At 41.6% G+C, this 23,995-nt stretch overlaps 1 protein-coding gene across 3 annotated transcripts in view; it reads right to left on the reverse strand.

Moving 5' to 3' along the window:
- The window catches only part of foxp4 (forkhead box P4), a 98,002-nt gene that overhangs the window by 46,779 nt on the left and 27,228 nt on the right, over positions 1-23,995 (reverse strand). For all 3 annotated transcript variants that reach the window (XM_036211849.1, XM_024269869.2, XM_036211848.1), the window contains exons 2-3: positions 20,262-20,441; positions 212-301 (exon numbers count right to left, since the gene is read on the reverse strand). In XM_036211849.1, coding sequence (XP_036067742.1) covers positions 212-301; positions 20,262-20,432 — 261 coding nt within the window. In that variant the 5' untranslated portion in view covers positions 20,433-20,441. The remainder of the gene's footprint in view (positions 1-211; positions 302-20,261; positions 20,442-23,995) is intronic.

The following is a 23,995-nucleotide window of genomic DNA, read 5'->3' on the forward strand; positions in this document are numbered from 1 at the left end:
CACTCACAGAGAGAAAGAAGCGCAGATACTAGCAGACAGAGAGCACGAAAGGAAAAAGGAAAGTATCACACAGTATAGTTGACGTGGCAGATTGGTTAAGAAAAAAAAAAAAAAAAAAGAAAGAAAACGCTGCAGCAGTCAGCAGTTTAATAAAATACAAATTATGAGAAAGCAGCTTTTTCATGGGTTGTGTCTGTGTGTGTGCTCTGACCTGCACTGGGCTCTGCTTGACCTCGTTGCTGCCAGGGGAGTTTAGTCCAGAGGCCTGCTGGAGCAGGAACTGTCTGGCTGCTTGGAGAGCCTGTGGAGGAAAGCAGTAGAGGGATGTTCAGAGGCATAATCCGTCATTTTTGTTTGAAGCTTTATGTATCGTAAACCCAAAAAGGTCAAATGAAAGTTTACACACATTTTCTTACTTTTCAATGCTGTTTGTGTCACATTGATTTGCCCTGCAGAGCTTTTTCCTCCTTCATTTCTGACCATGTCTCCCAGTGAAACCATTGCTCACCACCAGCTCACTTTCCATTCCTTCACTCTGCCCTTGAATGTTGCTGATTCATCCCTCCACATCTGACACATGAGCCGTTCCATGTGCTTTCGAAGCATAACCACCATCTCCCCCCTTTTATTTTAACGCTTTTATTTCGCCTAAACTTCCTTCCTTTCCTGTTGAATGGCTTGTCTGAGTGTCAAAGACGGAATCACTCCATCATCAGAATAAATCACTCCCCGAGGAAACGCTGTTTGCGCTGGAATGTCCGAAACTGCCCTAAAAACAAAACAAGAAAACACAAGCCCAGGAGCCGCTTCGCACCAACGACACGTCGACACAATCACACACACAGCACAAAAGTACTGTACAAGCACAACTTCATGACAGGGGGGGTGAGAGAGTTGGGACAGCAGGATGCACATTTGCTTCCTCTGACTCAAAAGGGAAGGGTTTCTTAGTAAATATTGATTTATGAAAGTCCCTGTGTGTGCTTGTGTGTGGGCGCATTTGTGTGTACTGCAAATTAACGGCCAACACCAGAGATGTTCTTTATTCTAAAAGCTCTTACTCAATCATACAGCCGTGGAAATGACTCAGTGACCAGAGAAAACTGAAACAGCAGCAAACAAAGCCCACCGTCACTCATTAAACCAATTGTCAAATTAGAAGCAAGAGTACATTTAGTAATGTTTAATTAGAAAAAGAGAGGAGAAATTAGACGGAGCGAGAGCAGGCCCGAGCGCAGCCGGACTGATGAAAACCATCTGTACGGAGCACACTTGCTACTTTTGCTGAGACCGCAATTAAAACACACAAACGGACATGCCTGCAGACACACACATGAATTTTAGCACTTTGACAAAAATCTTGGGAAGCCCCTCCCTTTACTGGGTTGACCTCAGCATTAAAACAGCCGTAGACACACGAAGCGTGCACACATATGCACACACAGACAAACACAACCGCCCACTTTGTTGGCATGTGGTGTGAATTACTCCTTGAACACCCTGTCTGCCCGAGAGTGAGTGTGTGCGTTTGTCTGTGTGTGTGAGCACGAGTGTATGTTGGCAGGAGCTGAGGAGGCATGTCTGGCAACAATAAGGGACAATTCCACCCAAATTACCACCCTGATTACCACTATATTAAAGAGCCATTTATGGCTTTCATAAACGCTACAACCAAGCAGAGGTGATGCCTGTCTCCTCTCTTGTGCCTGAATCCACAGATGTGTGCTCCCAAGACAAGAAGTGCTAAAACGTACTTCCCTTCACAGAAGCCTATTATGGATTGGAAATGTGTCTTATGCAAATATGACACAGCTAAGAGGCAAATTAATCTAATTTCCCTCAAGTGCAAAATGTTTTTTTTCTTTTTTTGCTTATTAATTTAGACCTGGAGTTTTTTTTTAAAGGAAAAACTGGAACACTAAAAATCTTCAATAATTTATTTTTTTAAAGGCACAATCTTTCAAATATGAGGGAGACAAACAGAAGGGGGCGTGGTCACTTAAATAGATCTGACAGATTTGTCCAGTAGGCCACGCCCATTAAAAACAGCTGATAAGAACAGGTCAGGAGGGACACAAAACCTCAAGTAGATTCATGATTGTGAGATTTTTTATGACAAACATCATCAATTTAAGTTTTAGCTTGAATCTACTTGAGAAAAATATTTGCACATAAATGTGTTTTCTTTATAGATTTAATACTTTCTAGAAGATATAAACCTTTAAAAGGCTGTGAATCTAAAGCAGAATGAGTTTCCTCAAACTGCCACAAAAATAAAATCCACATTTAGAAAGTTTCTTTTTTTATTTTGCAACTTGTGAAAATCAGTTATTCAAAAGCAAAGGGACACTGAAATGTAGAGAAATCTATTTGTGCAATAGTTTGAAAGCATCTTTTACACATGTGTCAAAGTCAAGGCCCTGGGGCCGGATCCGGCCCTCCGGATCATTTTATTTTATTGTTATTAACGGCCCGATGTTATCTTGTGCTTGTTTAATTTTGACAAAATATGTTTTTATGCAGATTAAAATATTGAAAGTTGTTTAAAGTTTGAGTTGATTTATTCTGGAATATTATTTATGTCTGTTATTATTAATAATAATGTTAACAAGTTACATGTTCAAAGTTTTAAATTTTTCGTTTTTAGAGTGTTCAATAAATGTTTATCCTGTTCGGCCCGCGACCTAAGAAGTATTTTGAATTTTAGCCCCAGTGTGCGATTGAGTTTGACATCCCTGATCTATTAGAAGACACTCCCCTTTTAAAGATATTTGGTACACAACATTTTGGCAGGAATTAGACCTTTTTTATGAACAAGAAACTCTATTTTATTTCTGATTTCTTTCTCTCAAAGTGCCAAAACCTGCTGGTTCTTCGTTAGCTTTGATAGCTCTTGGCTTAAATCTTTTCACCAAGTTCCGTTTTCCAGCTGTTCCACTCACCTGCCTTTATCCTTGCAGCAGCTGCTTTCAGAGCTGCCACAGGTCTGTTCCAGCTGCTGGCACAAAGTGCTCAATCACTCACACTTGCATGTCAGAGTCAAACACACCTGAATGTAACCTGTATGATCCAGCAATTAACAAAACTAATCTTTTAACTTCCAATTTTAAAAGCAAAATTATACTTTACTGTATTTAAAAATACAGCACTTTATGATGGAAACATTTAAATGGCAGCTAAAAACAGCTTGTTTCACCACAGTCTTTTGTATAAGCACTTTTCAGCCCCTGGGTCATTCAACATTTACTCAGAAACCCTGCAGTTCGAAGTTCACCGACAAGTAAAAGCTTCAGAGAAAAAAAAATCACATTATCAGAAGTTATTCTTGTTAGGACAGTGCCCTTAAGTTTGGTTTTGTCATCTAATATTCTCAGTTTCCATTGCGTTCTTTGAGTTAGCCCTCTGTTAGCCACATCAGGTTAAAGTTGCCAGTCATCTACACCTGTCTGGATGTCACTTCATTGTTCTCAATGGATTTAGGTGTCTGTTTTTTGCTAGCTAGTTCATCTGGTCTTGTTTGCCACTTTTTTTGTCATATTTATTTAATGTTTCTGTCACCAAACCCAGACTTTTGCATTCTGGGTCCTACAGCACCAGTTCCAGAAAATTCTATTTTTGTCTATATGATGAACAGAACAATAGAACAATATCCTCTTGAAGATGTCAAGGGTGGACTTACCATTAGGCAAAGGTATAGGCGGTCGCCTGGGGCCCCCGAGCAAAACACATATTAAAAGTGTCTAAATTAATTTTACACCAATCTTTATTTAACATGGTCATAAAAACACCCTAAATCACTGAAAAGGCATACAACTATTAATGTGAATCGTCATACTGAGTGCTTAACAAATTAAGACATTCCATAAATGTAATGTTTTATTCCAGGTAAAAATAATGTATGTGAAATGATTTGCTTTAACATTAAAGTACAATTTTATTTTATAAATGCATTTTTAAAATTGCCGGTAAGGTAAGGAAAAAAAATAAATAAATAAATAATGCAAACGCTGCTGCGGGCCTCATGTTATTGTTAAACTGCTAAATCTGCTACTGGAAGCTGTAGATTTGTTTGAGAACTCTAGCACTACATTACCCTAAATCAGGGGGGTCAAATTCAAGGCCTCCAGGGACATCCTCCTGCTGGTCTTCCAGAAATCCTGCCTTATTTGCTGCTGATTACCTGGATCAGGTGACTTTAGCCAATATGAAGCTTCAACAGCAGGTTGGTTGGAAAATATGTAGGACACCGGTCCTCGAGGCCTGGAGTTTGACACTCCAGCCCTAAATCATCACTTAACACTTAACCCAAAATAATACATTCTCATACAAACTTAGATTGTTATCTAAGTTATCTCTTTAAAGACCCACTCTGATGAAAAATTGTATTTGACATGTTTTTATTGCCTTTTTCTGACTACGGAATGTAAATTAGGATTAAAATGTAAATTAAGATTAGAACGGAATTTCATTTTTCTTTTTAATTTAAATTGTTGAGAATCCGGAGCAGACAAAAGAATGCCGTTGGAAAAAGCTTGTTGCTGTGACGTAAAAGCTACAATCGAAGCTCCAAGTTCCACACTATTCACTGAATCTGCTTGAAGACGACTGCATTCTTTTTTTTCTGGCTCAAATTGTGTGCCTGGATAGCTGCAGTTTTGCTTGTTGCATCAGTAATGTTAGGTTGGGAGTGTGAGGAGCTGTAAGCTAGAAGGAGAGCATGTAAACAAAGGAATGGCGGGAAGTGGGGGTGGGCTTACACAGTGACAATGCCCCAGGCCACAACTTAGAGGTGAATTTCTAATGACGCCTTGCCGCTCTACAGAAGCTATGTCCTAGAAAACTATGTTTTTTTATTTAGCCTAAAAATGACAAAATTGGAAAAAAAAAACTCAAAGATGATCAAAGTGGGACTTCAAGTGTAAACAAAATTGTGTTTTCTGTTTGCGCTGCCCAACGCTCTCTCTATCCTGAGCTCCCAACTTAAACAAAAAGAGCTAAAAAGTGGGAAAATTTAGTTCCATTAATTTAACTCTAAACTGCCAGAGAAGATCACAAACGTCTCAGTCAAAGAGGCAGACACACATCTAAATGCCACCTGCAACCAAAGCCAAAAACTCTCATGTCTACTTTATCAAGAAGCACCTCTCCTCTTTGACCCTCCGCTTTTATTCCAACTCTTCATACTCATTCCTCGCCTTTTTTCTTCTATGAGACCCCCAACCACTCTATCAACCCCTCAACCCACCCACACACACTTTCGCAAGCTACTCCCCCCCGCCCGAACTCCCCGTTCCCCTTGTGGCATTCTTGGGGGCGCACTGCACCTTTAAAGAAAATATGAGGGAGGCCTAAGAGGGAGGCCCAACAACAGAGTCTTTGTGCTGCCGCTGAGCACACATGCATATACACACCCGCACGCACACACATTTGCACACATCAGTGGTGTCAGACAGGTTTTATTAGAGCGAGAGAGGGAGGGAGGGAGGCGGAGGAAGGGGAAGGAGGGTGAGGAGGTCACAGCTCAGCTTGGAGGCCTGAGAGAGCCCAGAGTGTGTGTGTGTGTGCGTGTTAGTGCGGTGTGTGTGAGTTCTTCTGACTTGTCATCGCTCCCCTCTGTAAATCATCGCCTCTGACACAGCCTTTAATAACAGGGCATTTTTTAATTCAGCAGGGTCAGACAGGCACATACATGAATGCACACACAAGGACACACACACAACAACACAGAAACCACAACTTTCTGACTACCTTCACTAAAACTCTTAAAAGGCCTAAAATAACGACGGTGGATGGAGTTGGGAAAGGGCGGCTGGAGCGTCGATTAGCAAAAGAAAACTGGTTTTGTGGATGATTTTGCAGCTGAAAGTCAGTGCGTGTGTGTTCAACTTTAAAGCAGATTTTCAGTAAAGTAGAATGAGATGAGTGGATAGAAGTTCAGCCACAAATAAGAAGAAAATGAAAACAAACAGGCCCCTCTGCTCGGTTTGTGTGTGTGTGTGTGAGCATGTGTGTCTGACTCAGGTTGCTAAAGCAAACAGGTCTGTGTGTGTGATGAATTTGGTCTCTAATCCGCCCCGCATGTTTGGGTGATACGGGGAGAGAGAACGCAGGAATAAGCAAAGAAATCTAAACAGAAAGGCATAACTAAGGAAGGGAGAGGGGGGGCAGAGGGAGAAAGAAAGAGACAGGTGGGTACCATATGTTGGAGTAATCCGTCAGCACTGACTGAGGTCCATTGTTGATGGCCGAAACGAAACAAACTCACCCCCCCTCCTTCTAGCCTATCCCCCTTACTCCCCCCATAGATAAACAGCCCCCGGGGCAGACAGTGGGCTGTCCTTGGGGAAGAAGAAGAAGCAAGAAGTAGAGGGAGTTAAGAGGGCAAGGGGGAGGCAGGTGGTTTCAGGTTTCCCTGCTTAGGCCCACATGAGGAAAAGAAGAAGAAAAGAGGGACAAGTGAGGATGAGAGGGACGTGCCAGCACCAAAACTAAAATCTGGGTCTATAATCACTCTGATTAAAATGGGGTTTTTGGAGTTTTTAACATGTTCTTATGGTGTTTTTCTGCTAATGGAGGACATAATTAAAGAAAATCTAGAAAAAAAGTTGCATTTCTGAGTATTTTTTCCATCAAATTGTGGTTATTTGGGAGCAGACAAATGAATTTAGTTTGAAAAAACTTGTAGTTGTGACAAGATCCCACCTCCTCTGCATTCTGATGCATCCACTTGTAGACGTCAGATCTTAGTTTTCCTAAAACTGTACGACTGCATACCTTCAATATTGCTCTTCATTTTTGTTGCACCTGTAGTGTTTGGTTGGGGATGCGAGGGGCTGTAGGCTGGAGTGTGTAAACAGATGGATGACAGGAAGTTGGGGTGGGCTTACTCCCACCATAATTTTCTAATGAACACCTGTTGCTCTGCAGATAATATGTGGATTAATTTTGGCTAAAAGCAGCATAATCCTGATTGGAATATGTTTTGTAAATAGGGGACAATTTAAAAACAGCTAAAAAATAAGTTTGTTTTTTTTCTGTAACTTTTGAAAAAAATCCACATGATTTCCTTTCAAAATAAAAGACATTCTGTGCAGAAAATGTAGTATCATATGGCATGTTAGCAGAGATTTGGAGTATGTAATATACATATAATATATATTAATTAGAGCTAATTAAGTGACCTTTGCCATATTTTTTTAAGCAAATTCAATTTAATCTTATCTTTATGGCCCAAGGTCCAATCCGAATTCTTCCCTTCTTCCTACTCCTTCATTCGATGGGCCATTTTTAGCGGAAGTAGTGTCCGAAATTTTTTTTTTTTAAATCCCGCCCTCCAAACGAAGGGACAGCCCAGTAAACCGTGTCGTGCTGTGCCGTGGAGGAGAAGAGATTTTCTTCCCATGGGTGTGCTCTGAAGCACAGAAGTTTACATTTAAATGTAAGTAATTATTTTTTTGTTTTAGTATGGCCTTTTTAAAGTTATAAAACCAATGTTATTTGAGTGCTGGAAGCTCTGCACTAACGCTACCTATCGGTGACGTTAGCTAGCGAAAGTGACATCCGAACTATGAGACACTATTTTTCCCTAACTCTCCGTTTAGAGGGCTAAATGTAGGGGTCGGGAGAAGGGAAGAATTTGGACAGTTTTTGCATTGGGATTCACACTGATAATTGTCCAAAATCATTGAATCAGTCATAAAATATGAACAAAAGCTGATTGCTAAACTAAACAGACTAAACGGAACTGGGCATCCCTGCCCTTACACCCTCCTTCTTGTTAAGGAAAAAAAACAGATTCAGGGAAAACAAAAAATAAATAAACTCCACATGAAGGAGGGATCCTCCCCCAGGAAAGGCAGGTGATGCACTAGGATTTTTAAGGAATATTTATCTAACTCTACAACTACATGTCTAAATAATGTGTAGCAGACGGGCTTCATCCACATGGAGGTGGGACAGGTGGGGGCACAAGTTGTGCCAGAGGCGAGGTCCACGGCCAAGGACTGGAGCCATAAGGCATACTTATAATCCTTGAATTTGTTCAAAAGTATATATGACCTCCATTTCATTTTCTGTGGCAAATAGTGCTCAAAAATCTGTCAAAATATTCTTGTTTGGCTCTGTTAAGCTATGAAGCCAAACTTCTTGATGGATTGTTGGAGAATAGTGGCTGTTCTATTCAGAAGCCTTCCATTACTTTATTTTTTTTAACTTACTTTTAGCTACTTTTTAAAATGAACCCCTTTTTATTTTTGCTTTAACCAGGGAGCGACAATGGAGAGTTAAAAGAACCACATGTGGCTCCGGAGCTTCTGGTTGCAGAACCCTGGACTAGATCATGACTGTCTGAGGTGAGGGATCCCTCGGCATCAAACAAATATTCCCGCTTACAGGCTCAAGAGTGAGCGGGGGAAAACTTATAAAGCTGCTTTCTTTTCCTCCTTCTGCTTTTTTTCCTCAGGAGAAAGCGACAGACTACCAAATAGACTTGGGGTAAAGATACAACAAAGAACTCGTCACACCCAGCTGACCCTCAACAGGTCTGCATGCTTTCTGATTTTGGATCAGTGGGAGAAACGGGGTTCAGAAAGAAACAGTGGATCCCCCCCTCCACTTACACACACACTTCCCACTTTCTAAATCTCTGTCCTCAAGCGCTGTCATTGAAGCTGAAAGCCAGGCTCGAGCTGAGGAGATGCTGCCGTCCTCCTGGGTCGTCTCAGTGATCCCTTGTATCCGTGTGCGCTGCTTGTCCTCACCAAATATATCTTCAAACTCCATAAAACCAAAGCTACTTTTATTTACACTCCTTGCACCTTGTTCTTCACTGTTCAGCAGCTCTCAGCTTCCCTTATCTTCCAGTTTCTTTTATTCTTTAAACTCAAAGGATCGTGATCAGAAAGAAGATGACACCAGATTTAGATGTATCTCCTTCTGTAAGGCATGTTAATTGGATAAAAGGATGCAGCTAATTTGACTTTGGCGGTGTTCGCGCCCGATCCACTGTGGAATCTCACACATCAGATACATCACTGTCAGTCGCAACAGAAACCAGACTGTTTCCCCTCAATCACTCTTTCTTTATGCTACTTGTCTCTTGCCTTTTCCTTGGTTTCATGATATGATGAATACCTCAAAAAAAGTTTACTTGGCATCTTTTCTCCAAGTACTGAGTCTTTCTTGTGTTCTGATCCCTCCCTTCCTCTCTCATCTCTACAAATCTGTTCCCCATACCCTCATTCACCACAGTAAATTATGAGTGAAGATCGGGAAAGTCTTAAAATAGATTGCCTTGGCCTACGAATGGAAGCCTTGTGAATGCAGCTGCTGACCTCATGGGATGACCCTTAATTTCCACTCCAAAAAAACCCCACGTAACTGCTAACTAGAGGTGAACTGTTTACCTTACATTTGCATAGACACTGAGGAGGTTTTCTTAACCGTTAAACACAATGAGAATGGATAAAAACCCTTTACAGTCTCAGAGAATCCATCAATAAAGTGGAGTGGAAGTGAATGATTTCACTTTTGTTCTTAATTTCCACCAGACGCTGAATTCAGACAGACGTTTGCAGGGGCAGAAGTGCAGGTTGGTCTGCAGCGACGGAAAGGGGAAAGTCTGCAGAGCAGATAGCGGCGAGCACAGGAAGAACAAGCTACTGCTCCCAAACTGAGAGGAGGAAAAAAAAAACTAACACTATTTTTTTAGTGCTAGTGATTACGTCAGCCTTTGGGCTAATTTGTTTATAGTTGACACAACAGTGTCATTCAGGAAATGGGGAAGGGGGTGTATGCTTCAGAAAAATCTGGGGTTTTCGACAGGGTAAACACAGAAAAAGGGACGGCTTGAACAAATCCTTTCTAAAGCCTGTCAATTTCACGGTGGGTTACAGATAAACTATGCCCTCGCAGAACTTCTCCTTTCTACTGAGTCTACCTCCCATTTGAAGCTCTTTTTCTGATTTTAATCAGGTCTTCCCCCCTCCCTCCATCAGTTTTCCTGTCGTTTGTCATTAACCATGGGAACATGGACTTAAAACCAGTTGTTCCTCAACATATTGAGCATAAGCGGCTCAAATCTGTCCTCAATTTGTTTCAGATGCCGCCAAGTAGAAACAATCTGGGACACCTTGGAAACCACCCACCACCGGCAATCCCGTTCAGCTATTTAATGTAATGTTTCCGCAATATAAAGGCACCGTTTAAGAGCTGAGGTTTTAAAACGGCTGAAGCAAGCTTCCCTGAGCCCAGACTGACCATTAAAGAGAGGAAAGACCGCATGCGAGAGCCAACGCAATAAAAACACAAACTCCAAAAGAACTTCAAAATATGCCGTAATCTTTGAAAAGCCTGACTGAATTTTTTTTTTTTTTTTTTTGGGGGGGGGGTTGTATTTTTTCAAATACTATTTTTCACAAAAGGGACCTGTTGTAAACTCCAGGGACGTTGTCGTTTTCCAGATGGTTCTCTTCATTTCCAAACTGTTTGGTGAGACTCGTCTCCTTTTCAACTCCATCCCGACACTCATCTAATGTTTGCATCGATTCACGGGGGTGTATGCGTGGTCATAAAACGGGCTGACGGAATCCTCGGGACTGCTTTATATCATCAGCGAAAAAATATGGAATCCCACATGGAAGAAATCTATAACCTCCAATGAAGATTTTTTTGGCTCGTTTTTCCGTCAGTTGATGAGATAGAGCGGCGAGAAATAAGACGATTAAAGATAATGATGAGGTGAGCAGGTACGGAGAGAGGAACTCCCTTACTGGGAATATAAAAACAGCTCCTTCTGTACTGCAGGCCACATCTCAGTCCAAGCGGCTAATTGATGGCAAATAGCTCTACAGCAGTTTCCTTACACACACAGACACAAATACACGTCATACATTATATACACATATGCCGTTTCCCTGCGGTTTTCAGCACAGCTCATTTGGCAGGAGAGGAAGGCCTCGCTCTAGACAGACCCAGCCCAGAGAGGAAAACACACGCAGACACTCACATACAGCAAGTGTGCCTTGTAATATTTAGCCTTCATCTTGCATAAAGTTGGACAGTTAAGTACTTTGGAAAGACAAGGCCACTTAGGTGTTAGGTCGTAGTTGGGTGACCTCCAGAGTGTAAGCTTTTTCTCCTCCCCAACCCGAGTAAGTTGTGAGAGGAAAGCCTGTGCGAGGCCAGACTGATGAGGCTAGAACTAGCCTGGCAACCAGGCCTCACATATGGAAACTGTTTAAGTCTTATTATTAATAACCAGCCCCCTGAAAAAGAAAGAAAGCAAACTAATAACACATGCAAGACACTGCCAAGATTCAGCAGGGAGACAGAAGGAAAACACATGCATACACAAACAGAGACTGCGCACACACACAAAGGCAAACGTACACATTCAGACACCTATTGGTTCAACAGAACAACTTCAAGCGACTGGCCTGTGGAAGCATGAGCCTACGCCTGCATGCTTTGATGAAAATAAAAACTCTTTCAAGTTTCTCGGTTCAGAGAGTTTTTACACCTGGTTGTGGCAGTGGGGATGGAGATGGACACACCCACCCTCACCACACACACACAAAGACACACAAATACAGGAAATGGGCTGGCATTCAACAAGTTCAGCTTTTATAAAAGAACAAGAAAGTTCAACTTCCCCAAATGAGGAACGGGGTGGAGTGTCCTTTAGAAAAAGAGAAATGAAAAAAAAAAAAAGTACTCCACGACTGTATGATTTAGTAATTGTGCTACATTGGACACTTTGGTTTTCAATATTACAGTCTAAAACCATGATTTTTAATCTTTTAATTCTAAAAATAAGCCTAATTTAGGAAACGTGTGTAAATGACTAGATTTTACACTTACTTGGTAAGACCGTTTTCTTACCTAACTTGCAGATTTTTTGCTTTTGTAAAGAGAATCTGCCAATAGGTGAGGAATTTTTGACTTACTTTTAAGGGTCTGTTTTTGCAGTGTAAAGACTTAGCAGCAAAGAGCTACAATCAAATCTTTGCAATAACTGACCACAAGTTTTACAGCACTTTGGCTCACACATCTGAAATAATCACTCAAATATATGACGTAGGAATTTTGTTAATTTTACGTTTTATTTTAATTTTGTCAGACACTACTACAGGTTATACAGCTGCCATCTTGTCCCTGTGAGTGTATATTTCAGCTTACACACTGCAAAAACAATCCAAAAAGAAAGAAGTCTAAAATTCGTAAAAATTTAAAAGAATGTTCATAAATGATTTTTTTTATTTTTTCATAGCTGGAAATAAATTTATGCATTAAGGGGTCAAGCATCATCAGTGATGCCTCAGGTGTTAAAGGGCTAAGACAATGTGTATTCAATAAGGTGTGTTTTATCTCTATCGATTTAACAATTCTCTTTTGTTTAGATTTTAAAACAAACACCAATAAGTCCAGTTTTTAGGTAAATAAGTTCGTAACACTAAAAATACCTCGAAATGAACTTAAATTTGGCCAACAGGCTTCGTTAATATCCAAGCCTTCCAAAAAGTCTTTAACAGTAAAAAACAAGCTATTATACCTTAATACTTGTATTATACACATGGATGACAAAAGAAAATGTGATGAAATAAAAATTACCGGTGATCCCACTGAGACGATTGCATCGTTGACTATATAAATAAAACTGAATTTAAATCCATAATTCAAAAACCTATCTCACCTCTAAATTAAGTTTTTCAAAATTTGCTCTTTACTTATTTATGTGATTTTTTTTCACTTTTTTTTGTTATGGAAATCTTAATTAAAAAGACAATAAATGCATTCTGTCTATCAGATGAAAAAAGGCCGCTGTGCTCAGGAGGAAGGCAGAAAGAGAAGACCTACATTCCTCTCCTCCTCCCCGTTGACTCTAATCTCTCCTTTAAAATGGCTCACACAAAGAGCCAGTGCAGACTAGCTAATTAGCAACACTTTAGGCCTCTGCAGATTTATATGTGCAGTGTGTATATTAGCCTGGTCATTGTGTGCATCCTGGGCTCTCAAACTGTTTCCAGGGTAACTGCTTGCCCAGCAGTTGTGCAAGTATTGCACACTTTGGTTTTGCTCTTGTTCCCTCTGCTGTGTCCGTCGCTTTCTGTGAGTCCGGAGTGGAAGAATGGATGCGAGCTGAAAGGAAGGAGAGGGCACCGGAACTTTGATAGGAGGACCCAGCGTGAACTGTGTGGTTGGGTTGGCTGGGGGTCCTGCAAACTGATGCTTTATTGTATCAGTGCCCTGCCCCTAATGAACCCTGAAGTCTGAGCACATGGCAATTCAATCCAGTTATGACTTGTGCTTTTTAACCCTAGAAAGTGTTGGGAAATGATTGGTAAGAACTGCTGACCACTATCTGTGATCCCATATGCTGGTGGATTTTAGTGTCTGATCAAGGCTTCAGTCTCCATAGTGATAACTAACTCTTTGACAACTTAAAGTCAACAATTGCCAGGTTTTTTTTCTCACCCCTCTGAATACAGAGGATTCTTTGTGGGAAGTGTTTGTCTTGGATCATGCATGAGCGTGTGTGTGTGTTATTTACCCGACAGCACAACCTGACCTACCCACTCAAGTGGTTCCAAACACTTCCATGGCAACCAAACCAAACCAAGCCCCTTCAGATACCCAGGTATGTGAGCATTACTTCAGTTTCCACAACAGAAACAGCACAAACACTCACAGATACACTCTGAACAATTTCGCTGCCTTCTGTCTGTTCTCTGACTCGGAGCCTGTTGATTGGCCGTGGCGGCTGTGCGTGCCTGTGTCCGGCTGGCTCATTTGACCAGACGGACCATGTCTTCTGACTAGATATCACACTTGTAGCTTTATAGCATTCTTTCCAGAACACTGTCTTTAAAAAAACTCACACTAGCAAAGCAAATAAAAGGACACTGGTAGTGCGAACAAATATCTGCTCTCCAACTCTCATGCGGCACTTTTGCGATTATTCAATGGCCTGGCTGGAAAAAAGCAGTAAAACCGTTTTATAGATGCTCATAAATACAACATCTCAGCATCTCAGAATTAGGTCTCAATGTGTGGAAATAAAATCTGGAAAAGTGTGTGGAAGTCATTTGAAAGCCAACCCACACCAACAAACTGTTTTGTGTATGTTTTTTTTAGTCTTTTATGATAAAGTACACTGAAATAAACCGAGTGAAGAATAATGAAAGCACAACTGATAGAGGAAAGATAGGACTTCAAGAGGAAGTTGGTGTTCTATAGACCTCTTTGTAACGTTACGGCATCAGCAGTGGGTGTCCTGTGATGCTAAGCAACCCAACTTCCCCCTCCTCTGTCTCAGCGTGACCTCTTATGACCCCTGCACTCTGCTGACCTCTCATATAAAGAGGAAGGCCCGGCCCAGAGTGGGTGAGAGCTTTTAGGAGGTGACACCACTCAGGGAGAGGCACAGGACTGATTTAGTGACCGGTAGGATGCAGGAACGGACAACACAGTGGACTACAACCGGTCATGCACAAGTATATAATAAACCATCACAAAAATTCATCTTTTTAATTATTTCCTTTGAAAGCCTTTCCTTCACCTTTACCACCTCTGGACTCTTGACCTGAGAATGAACTCGGATAAGGGCCGGGGGTCGAACAAGACATAACTGTCCCGGTGACCAGCATTCACCTCCGATTATTTAGCAAAGCTAAGGAGCCACGTATTCCTCCGAAGCGGCCCCTCCACCGCCATCCATACAATTATCGAGTCTAGCCAATCTAGCAGGAAGTCATTCGTTATCTGAATCATCCAGCATCTTTTACCGTCTGTTAGCACACAGGCTCACACATACATCTGTCCGAACGCAACACTACTGCACACACACACAAACGCACACACCCCAGCTATCTTTCATCAGTGTTTGTGTATATCTGAGATCTGTATCGGTTCCCCCTGATCTCCAGTCATCACTGTGGCTCCTTAATTACACTCTTCATTAACTTACATCAGCTCTGAGCATGTGTGTAACCGCCAGTATGTACAGAAGGGAGGGACTCACACAATGACTGCTGGTGTGTGAGTGGACACACGAGAGAGAGCAGAAAAAAAATAGAACATGACAAATGGGAAAGGGGATCGAAGCTCCAAACCAATTTCTTAAGCTGCCTTTTTCTCAACCAATGTTCCTTTTCAACCCCTGGGGAAAGAAGACCACTGCTACAATCTGCTCCTCACTTTCTATTTGTGTGGAGGAGAGCCAGAGCGGGAGAAGAAAAGACAGAGGAAGAGTAAAAAAAAAAAAACTTGGAGGACTGGTTCATCCGACTGATGACTAGAACTCTCAAGAGGAAGCGACACCTCTTTGCCCCCATCTCCTCTTCATTCCTGCTACAGCAGTAACTGCTGGATCACTAGAGGCAATTAATTGATGAAGAAGAGAAGGGAGGAGACAGATTGGGTGAGAGGAAAGAAGTGGGCGGTGCAGTGCTTAAAATGTGGACTCACATCTGCAGAGAAGAAAAAAGGTATGGAGGCTTAAAGACCTGGAGAGAATTGAAGACACCTGGTTCTCGTCAGGGCACCCTCCTCCCACCCACACACACACACACACACTTTGAGGTTTGTTAGGATTTATCCTGCTTACATTTCTCCACTGCTATGCATCATTTCACATCCACACCCGGCTCCTCAGCAAAGAGCCTCCACACTCTCACTTTTCCACTCCAGCCTCTACACTGTCCAGCTCTGCTCATTGTTTTCTCTTCCTCGCCCCCTCCACCCACCTCGATGATGGGGCAAAACTGCCCCCACCTCCACTTTTCTGTCTTCCCTCTTTCCTGCTCTGTTCTTTCTGGGGAGGCAGACAGGCCACATTCCACAGGGAGGCCCAGGCGCCCTTTTCTGACACGTCTCAGCATTACACCCCTCCCTTATCCCTCTGTTTCTTCTTTCCAGCCTCCTAATGCCCCCCATCTTCCCACCCCACCCCGCTGCCATTTTTGCTCGTCTTTTTACCTTTGATTCCTTTGACCGGTCTTCCCATCTCGGCCGCCTCCCGCCCTCCCGACGCACACACCCAGTTCCTAATTTTAACACAGACCAGCAAAATCTATCCATCCATCTGTCTGTGAAAAGTAGACACGGAAGACAGAGAGGCCAGTCCATGCGGCTTGATGGCTGACAATGACTGTGATTTCTCGCAGGTTCACAAGGGCCCCGAGGAAAAGATGGCTTTGTGTCCCGACAACCGCGGGGCTGTCAGGCCTTCTGTGTGTGCAGGAGAGCTGGTGTGTCTTTCTGCTCCACTGCTCGTCGGCATGGTGTTTAAGCACAAACAGTTGTCTGCACAACACCTTCAGGTGAGGGACTCAAGCGTGGAGGAGGAAGGAAAAGAAGGAAGAGGAGGTCTAACCGAGACATTGAGGTGATGGCTCGGGTTAGAACTGAAGCCTGTGTGGCCACACAACACGGCCGCGTCAAAACCGAGTCAAGCTGAGCATGAAAATAGCAAGAATGGACACTATTTCACCACTTTTTCAAAGAGATTAAAGGATTCAGTGTTGCACTAATATAGAAAGGGAAAGAGTTCAACTAATAAGAGTTTATTTTGAATTTGTACCCTTAAAATAACTATAAAATACAGAAACTTGTTGTATTTTTTTCAATCTCCTTTAAGTCCAAAGAAACTATTGAAAAACCTCTTCTGTACTTCACAAATGTGACATTAACCCTTTAACACCAGAGCTCCATTGCCTTTGATTTACTGTAACTTTTCAGCCGTTAACACAATCAACACAATTCCAGCAGATGCTTAAGGAAAAAAGCGGCGCTCTCAATTTTTCTTACCCTTTTAGAAGATTTTTTTTCTCGTAAAGCGCAAGCTGCTTTTCTCCTTCGCAATCTACTGCAGGGGTGTCAAACTCAATCGCACAAGGGGCCAAAATCCAAAACACACCTTAGGTTGCGGGGCGAACAGGATAAACATTTATTGAACACTGTAAAACAAAATTTTTTAATCGTAACTTTTTAACATCATTATGAACTAGATTTATAGCATTACTTGGGTTAATGCTAGTGTGAATGCTGTAAGCTGAATTTGGCCGCTGAAGATGCTGAAGCTGATAGCTGAAGATGATGAAATTGATAGCTAAAAGCTGAAGCTAATAGCTGAAATTGTTGGAGCTGATAGCCAGCTAAAATATTAACTAAACTCCAAAGCAGCCTAAAAAACAAACAAAAAAAGCCTAAATTAGTCAAAACAGCTAGCATGTAGCTGAAATGTTAGCTAAACTACAAAATAGCCTAAAAGATTTTAGTAAATGCCAAAAAAATCTAAAAAGTTAGCGGAATGCTAATTTTTAAAACTTCAAAACCGCAACTTTTTGACATAATTATGAATACTAAAAACCCAGGAATATTCTTAGAATAAATCAACTTAAACCGCAAATTTACTTTTCATTATTTTACTCTCCATGAAAATATATTTTGTCAAAATGATACAAGTTAAAAACAAGCGCAAGATAACATTAGTAACAATCAAATAAAATGATCTGGAGGGCCGGATATAATTCCCCGGAGGGCCGGATCCGGCCCCCGGACCTTGACTTTGACACATGTCCTCTACTGGAATTACGCTGATTGTGTTAACAGTTTAAAAGTTACAGTACGTTAAAGATTTTATGTTTAAGTGTCACCGGTGATGCCTCAGGTGCTAAAGGGTTAGAACTGTCCAAATGTCATGGCCTTTAAATAAAGAAATTCAAATTTAAAGATGCGTATCTCCAAAAATTGAAGCAGGTGGTCTCTACAGCACTTTCATGTTCTTTAGAGAGCAAAATAACATGAGGAAGGAAGCAAAGAGTGAAAGGTTGCTAATACTAATCAGGACTGACAGGGACTTTTAAGAATTTAAGCGTCTCTGTGTGCCAGCTGGCATGCAGTTCTCACTTCCTTATAGATCTATAGAGGCAAATATCTAAAATATCTGTGTACGCCGAACAAAAAATACAAGCTAGACCCAAAACTTTCTTTCACAAAAGTATTTTAAAAAAGCATTAGGACAGTTTTTCGTCCTGCACTAAATGGTTAATTGACAGAGACAAAGGTGGGTGTAAACATTTTTGTGACCTGAATGTTGGGATTTGGAGGAAAGGTTGTGCTTGTTTTTCACGGTCCACAGAGGACAGAAGGAAAAAGAAGTCAGTAAAGGAAGAGGAGAAGATGGAAAGCGAGAGGGAGCAATGTTTGTGGTTGGTAACCCGCTCAAGAGAGGAAATACCAGCATGTACGCACACACACACATCTATATACACACATGCAGGTGCAAAAACATAGAGAGTGCCGAAAAAATCCCAGAGAATAAAGACCCGCTTTGTATGAGCTAAAAGTTTGGTGTTAATACGTGTGTGTTTGTGCATGTGTGTGTCCTCTGCTGAAGGTTGCTGAGGAAGCAGGGTGAGGAAGCAGTCAGAAAGGGGAGCGGGACAGGAGTGAAGGGCTTTGAGTGTTCCTCATTCACCTAAGGCTCCATAATTATAATTAGGGGGAATAATTTTAGCAGCAGGGAGGAAACCCAGATTTTTTCCCCCTGGGTTTCCTCAACTCAAAACTCAGGTGGTGTCAGAGCCCAGAGCCTACACTGACCCTGTGTGACGGCTGGATACCACTGACATTACAGGCATAGTGAGAATGGCTGAATCTGTCAGCAACTTCAGCAATTAGAAGCACAAAACATCCGTCACCTTACAGATCTTCATCATGACTAATCTAAAAATGTCTGTGTGGCCTTTTGGGAGGTTCAGGTTTTCGGAAAGCAATCAAAAGACATTTATTTAGATAAATTTGCAGGAAGGAAAGATTCCAACATGTTCCAGGAAAAGTTTGGAAAATAAGGCAGACACAGTGGCCAGTTTCTGTAAATATGTAGAAGTGATGAATCACTTAGAGCACACGTGTCAAAATCAAGGCCCGGGGGCCAGATCCGGCCCTCTGGGTAATTATATCCGACCCTCCAGATCATTTTATTTTATTGTTATTAATGGCTCGATGTTATCTTGCGCTTATTTCAAACTTGTATAATTATGACCAAAATATATTTTTATGAAGAGTAAAATAGTGAAAGTTATTTAAGTTTTAAGTTGATTCATTCTGGAATAATAGTCATGCTTTTTTATTATTCATGATTACGTTAAAAAGTTATGATTTTAAAGTTTTAAAAAATTGGATTCTGCTAGATTTTTGGACTATTTGGACTGGATTTACTTTTTTTAGACTGTTTTGGAGTTTAGCTAAAATTTGCACGCTAGCTGTTTTGGCTAATTTACGCTTTTTCAAGTTTTTTAGGCTATTTTGGAGTCAAGCTAATCTTTTAGCTTCATGCTAGCTGTGTTGGCTAAATTAGACATTTTAAAAGTTCTTCAGGTTAATTTGGCATTTAGCTAATATTTCAACAAGCTCTAAGCTTCAGCGTTTTCAGCTTTTAGCTTCAATGTTTTTAGCTATCAATTTCTGCATTTTTAGCTATCAACTTCAGCATCTTCAGCGGCCAAATTCAGCTTACAGGATTCATACTTACATTTTTCCAGGTAATGCTATATAGCTAGTTCATAATTATGTTAAAAAGTTACGGTTTTAAAGTTTTCAAATTTAGTTTTAGAGTGTTCAATAAATGTTTACCCTGTTCGGCCCAAACCAAAGGTGTGTTTTGGATTTTGGCCCCTCGTGCGATTGAGTTTGACACCCCTGACTTAGAGTAATTGGGAAGAATGTGAGCTGATGTGTTAAATACATACAAACACCATGGATCAGTTAAAGGAATTGAGCTGACTTCTAGAACAGTGACACGAACACTTCTAATCCTGGAGGATCCAACCCCTATGTGGAATCTGTGCAGGCCTACGCATGCAAAACTGGTTTCTATAAGTTTAAAGTACTTCCTCCTATTTCTTGAAATGCAATACCAGTGGGAACCTGATGCCATGAATCCTTATAGCAAAGTGTGTCAAATTGGATTTAGTTGGCACATCATAAGAGCGGAAAAATGTCGAGACAACCCGTCAGAGCTTCAAACTGCTGGCGCGAGCAAGGCTGACAGTCCCTGGACAACAAACTGTTGTCACATCTGTACGTTACGCAACAGCAGTGTGTACATGCTGTTCTTCAAAACGTGCCCCGCTTATGCATTCAGATTGCACACAGAGGTGTTGCAAAACCCGTAATGTTGCAGGCATGCACACCACAGTACACAAAAGGGCCCCCAATGAGTTCGAAGGACGAATGCATGCAGGCTCACAAACACACACCTGTTGCTGTTGCAGGTGCAGTAGGTCGACCGGACTGATCTCTCCGTTGGCGTCTCCATTGGACCCGCCCTCTCTACCTCCTCCTCCATCTGACTGGCTGCTGAGGCTGCTGACTCCGTTCTGGTTGGACGGTGTCGTTCGAATGGTCTCAGAAGCTGATTCCACCATCATCACTGGCACCTGAGAGCAAAGAAGACACGCAGATACGGTCAACAGAAGTAACCAGGGCCGACTGAGCAGAATGCCTGCTCCCATCTGGTAAAACAAATAAAGAAGGCAGCAAAGTAAAGACAAATTCAAGCAGAGACAGAAAGACTTGTGGGCTTACACACATGCATGTGAGAATGTGTGTGTGTAGGATTATTGTACATATGTTTGTGAGAAACACCTGTGCCAGAAACTTTTTTCCCCCTCTGCATGTGAATAGGTGTACTGATGTGTATGCATGGATTAGCATCAGATAAGCAGCAAATCTAAACTGACAAGGCTGTTAATACTGCGCTGTAAACTTAAATGACACACACTTTTCTTCAGTAATCAGAGGTGGCATGTGTGCGCTGTGTGTGAGCCAGGAGCCGGCTGGTCTTTGAGAAAAGATCTGTGTGATGCACCTTCAGAGGGCCTCTCTAATTAGAGCGTGTTCCTTCCACAAAAACCCGACAAAACGAGTCGTTCCTGGATGTGTTGTTGTTTTTGAGAAACAACGCCTGGCAAACACACAGGAGCATTTGCCATCGTTAGGCGCTTGAGCGTGGGAGAGAGGAGACACGGAGGCACACACGAGCGTACCGCGCTCACACACAAGACGGCTAATACAAAACAAAACAAACCTTCACACAAGCACGCAAGCTGTGAACTCCTAATGACGAGCTCAATCTCGTCTTTCTGCCTCATCCAGTTTTAGAAATTAACACAAGTGCATACTTTTAAAGAGGGAAAGTTCTGTTGGTTTTATTTCAGCAACGCAGGGTGGGTACACAAAACGCCATCGAGGCATTCTACCCGCCGTCTGAGCGCGTCTCAGAGGCGTACACGCCATGCCTTCTGGGGAAACAATAAAAGCCATTTCATGAGAGAATCCAACTTCTCTTTTCCTCTGAGGAGAAAGCAGGTGAACCTGTGGGGTTGTGTTCTTTTTTTTCTCTGAGAAGCTGACAGCGATTGAGGGTGTGGGAGATCGCTGGTGGCTCTGTTAATGGAATGCTGCCAGATGCTTGGAGACGGACAGGGACCTGAGCGTGTTGGTGTGTGTCTGGGACTCAGACGTGTGTGGGCAGATGCGCTTCTGCGCTACTTAGAGGTCTTGTTAACAAAATACAATCAAGTCGTTTCTAAAAGATTCTTTTTACAAATCTATCGAATAGGCATGTCTACTTTGGAGACAAAACTTTTTCACTTTAGTCAAAAGTGTTAGACTACTGATCGGAGGATATTTGGACTTCATTTAGACGAAATAACATTTTTATATCAGGAATATGTTTGCAAAAAAGAAATAAAAATATCAGGACGTCTGTGACACACTATCCGTTTCAATGTGTTCAATGCACAATGATCAATCCTAATCTGAATCTGAGTCTGTTGATATCAAGTATTTGCCGATATCAATTCCCGATACTTTTGTAACGCATTTTAAAAATTAGAACAAATTCATGAAAAGATCCAGATTTCACCCTATTATTATTTTATTAACCTTCTTTTATCATTTCACACTTAAACAAAGCACATCTGTGAAGTAGTTTAAACATTCAAGTAAAAATAGTGCAACTATTAACTAGTAAAAATAGTTGATTATTAGTCATCTGAGAAAATTTGGTGACTATAATAGTATTTTCAGAACTATTTCGCCATTAAAAATAAATAAAAAATGTTTTTTTATTGTACATATATCGTATATATATATATCATATTTATTTATATTGTATATGTATATATATCATATATGTATATAAATATATATATGTCTGAAGAGAACCAAGATTTTTGTTGTGTCAAAAGTATTTTATTTCTGATAAAGTTGTTTTAGGATGAATATCATTATGAGGATTCATAACTAGCTTATAACAGTGCAGCCATTCACTAGTTTTAGTTGTTTTTAGGGAAATTCTGGATTTTGAATCACTTTTTCTCAGAGCTTGGACTTTGTTTACAGTCCCTTGCCAGCCATCTCTCTGTTAGCAGCATGAAAAGAGCAATTCTTAAGAAATAGAAACAAAAACCTAATCATTTTTCTATTGAAATTGCTTTTAGAGAGAGAAGGGGACTTGCCCTCAGTTAAAAATGTTTCCTAAAAAAGTTATTGAAAGTCTGGAAGTCTGTTAAACTTTACCAACGTATTTTTGTGTGCCCTATTCGGCTCTATTTTGTGGCAATAAACTGTCGTGATCCGTTAAGGACACTCAGACTTCTAGAAGAGTATTTGTCTGTAATAATAAACTGATCATAATAGGAGAATAAAATAAATATCCAATCCCTGATCTCCAAATCCAATTCAGATTGAGTTGGACTCTACATGATCGGATCAGGACTCTCCTAATGGAGATTAATGTGTTTGTTCTTGATTTTTTTGCTAGTTTTTCTATAGATTTTGTCCATTTTTTAGACCCAGAAATCTTCTTGCCATGATGCGCCTCCTCATTCACTCTCTCCTCCGGCACCTGAAGCTCCACAGTGAGCGGCAGAGCGTTATTGTGACATTTAAAGCGAGTCACTTAATCTCCAACTTCACTCTTCATCTCTTCCCCCTCTGGTTCTCCCTCCTCCCCTTGACTCCTCCTGTGTCTAGACCCCTGATGGGTCAAACTACTCCCTGAGGTAATATTATGAAGCGAGCCATATAGTGCTGACTGATCAACAGTCCTCTGACTTTGCACTGCACTAGAAACTCCTCACATCATCGCACATTTCAGCAGGCATGAATCACCGCTGCGCTATCCAGCCCACGCTATACTGCTCTGTCCTGTAATGTACTGTTCACCCATCTGCTTTTCACTCTTTCTCATTGACCTTATTAGCAATGAAGAGAGGAGAGATAAAGAGACGGAGAGACGGAGCTCGCAGGTGGACAAGGGCCTAATGGGAAAGTGGGGAGTGTGTAAAGACGGGAACGCGTGCCCTTCTTTCATACACAGGCAGTGTGGTGGTATGCTCATCTACAGGGTGTGTACTCTGTCATATCCTGTAATGGGTGTATATAAGCTGGTGTAATGGAGGTCAGGAAAGAGGCAGGGGCATAAATCTACCCTGAAGTCTCTGATTAGGGTTATGATACACGCACACACATACAGAAAGCTTTAAGTGTTACTGGCAGAGAATGGGAGCAGAGGCCTGCCTCAACCCGCTGCTCGCTCTGTCTGTTCCTCTTTTTCTAGCACTCTCAGCCTTCTTACATGCTCAAGCCCTCTCCAGCTGAACCCCTGACCTGAGAGTGTGTATGGGGAGACATTCCCACTAGCCTGAGGGACTGAACGAGGGAGGGAGGAGCGCAGATCAGAGAGATAAAGAATGTGTTTGGAAGAGAGTGAAATAAAAGGCCTTCTTTGCCTTTTAATTGGGATGGAGAAGAGAAGAGGGGAAATGGGACTCAACATGTTTCTGATGACTCGGGTGCATATAGATGTATGTGTGTGTGTGTTTGACTAAGAGGCTGGCACCCACCTTTGAGTTGCGATGGATTAGCTCACCGCTTGTGTTTATGTGTGTGTCTGATGTGATTGATGAGCTGAGAAGAGTTGGGA

Source organism: Oryzias melastigma, linkage group LG5, assembly GCF_002922805.2.
Source record: "Oryzias melastigma strain HK-1 linkage group LG5, ASM292280v2, whole genome shotgun sequence".
Lineage (NCBI taxonomy): Eukaryota > Metazoa > Chordata > Actinopteri > Beloniformes > Adrianichthyidae > Oryzias > Oryzias melastigma.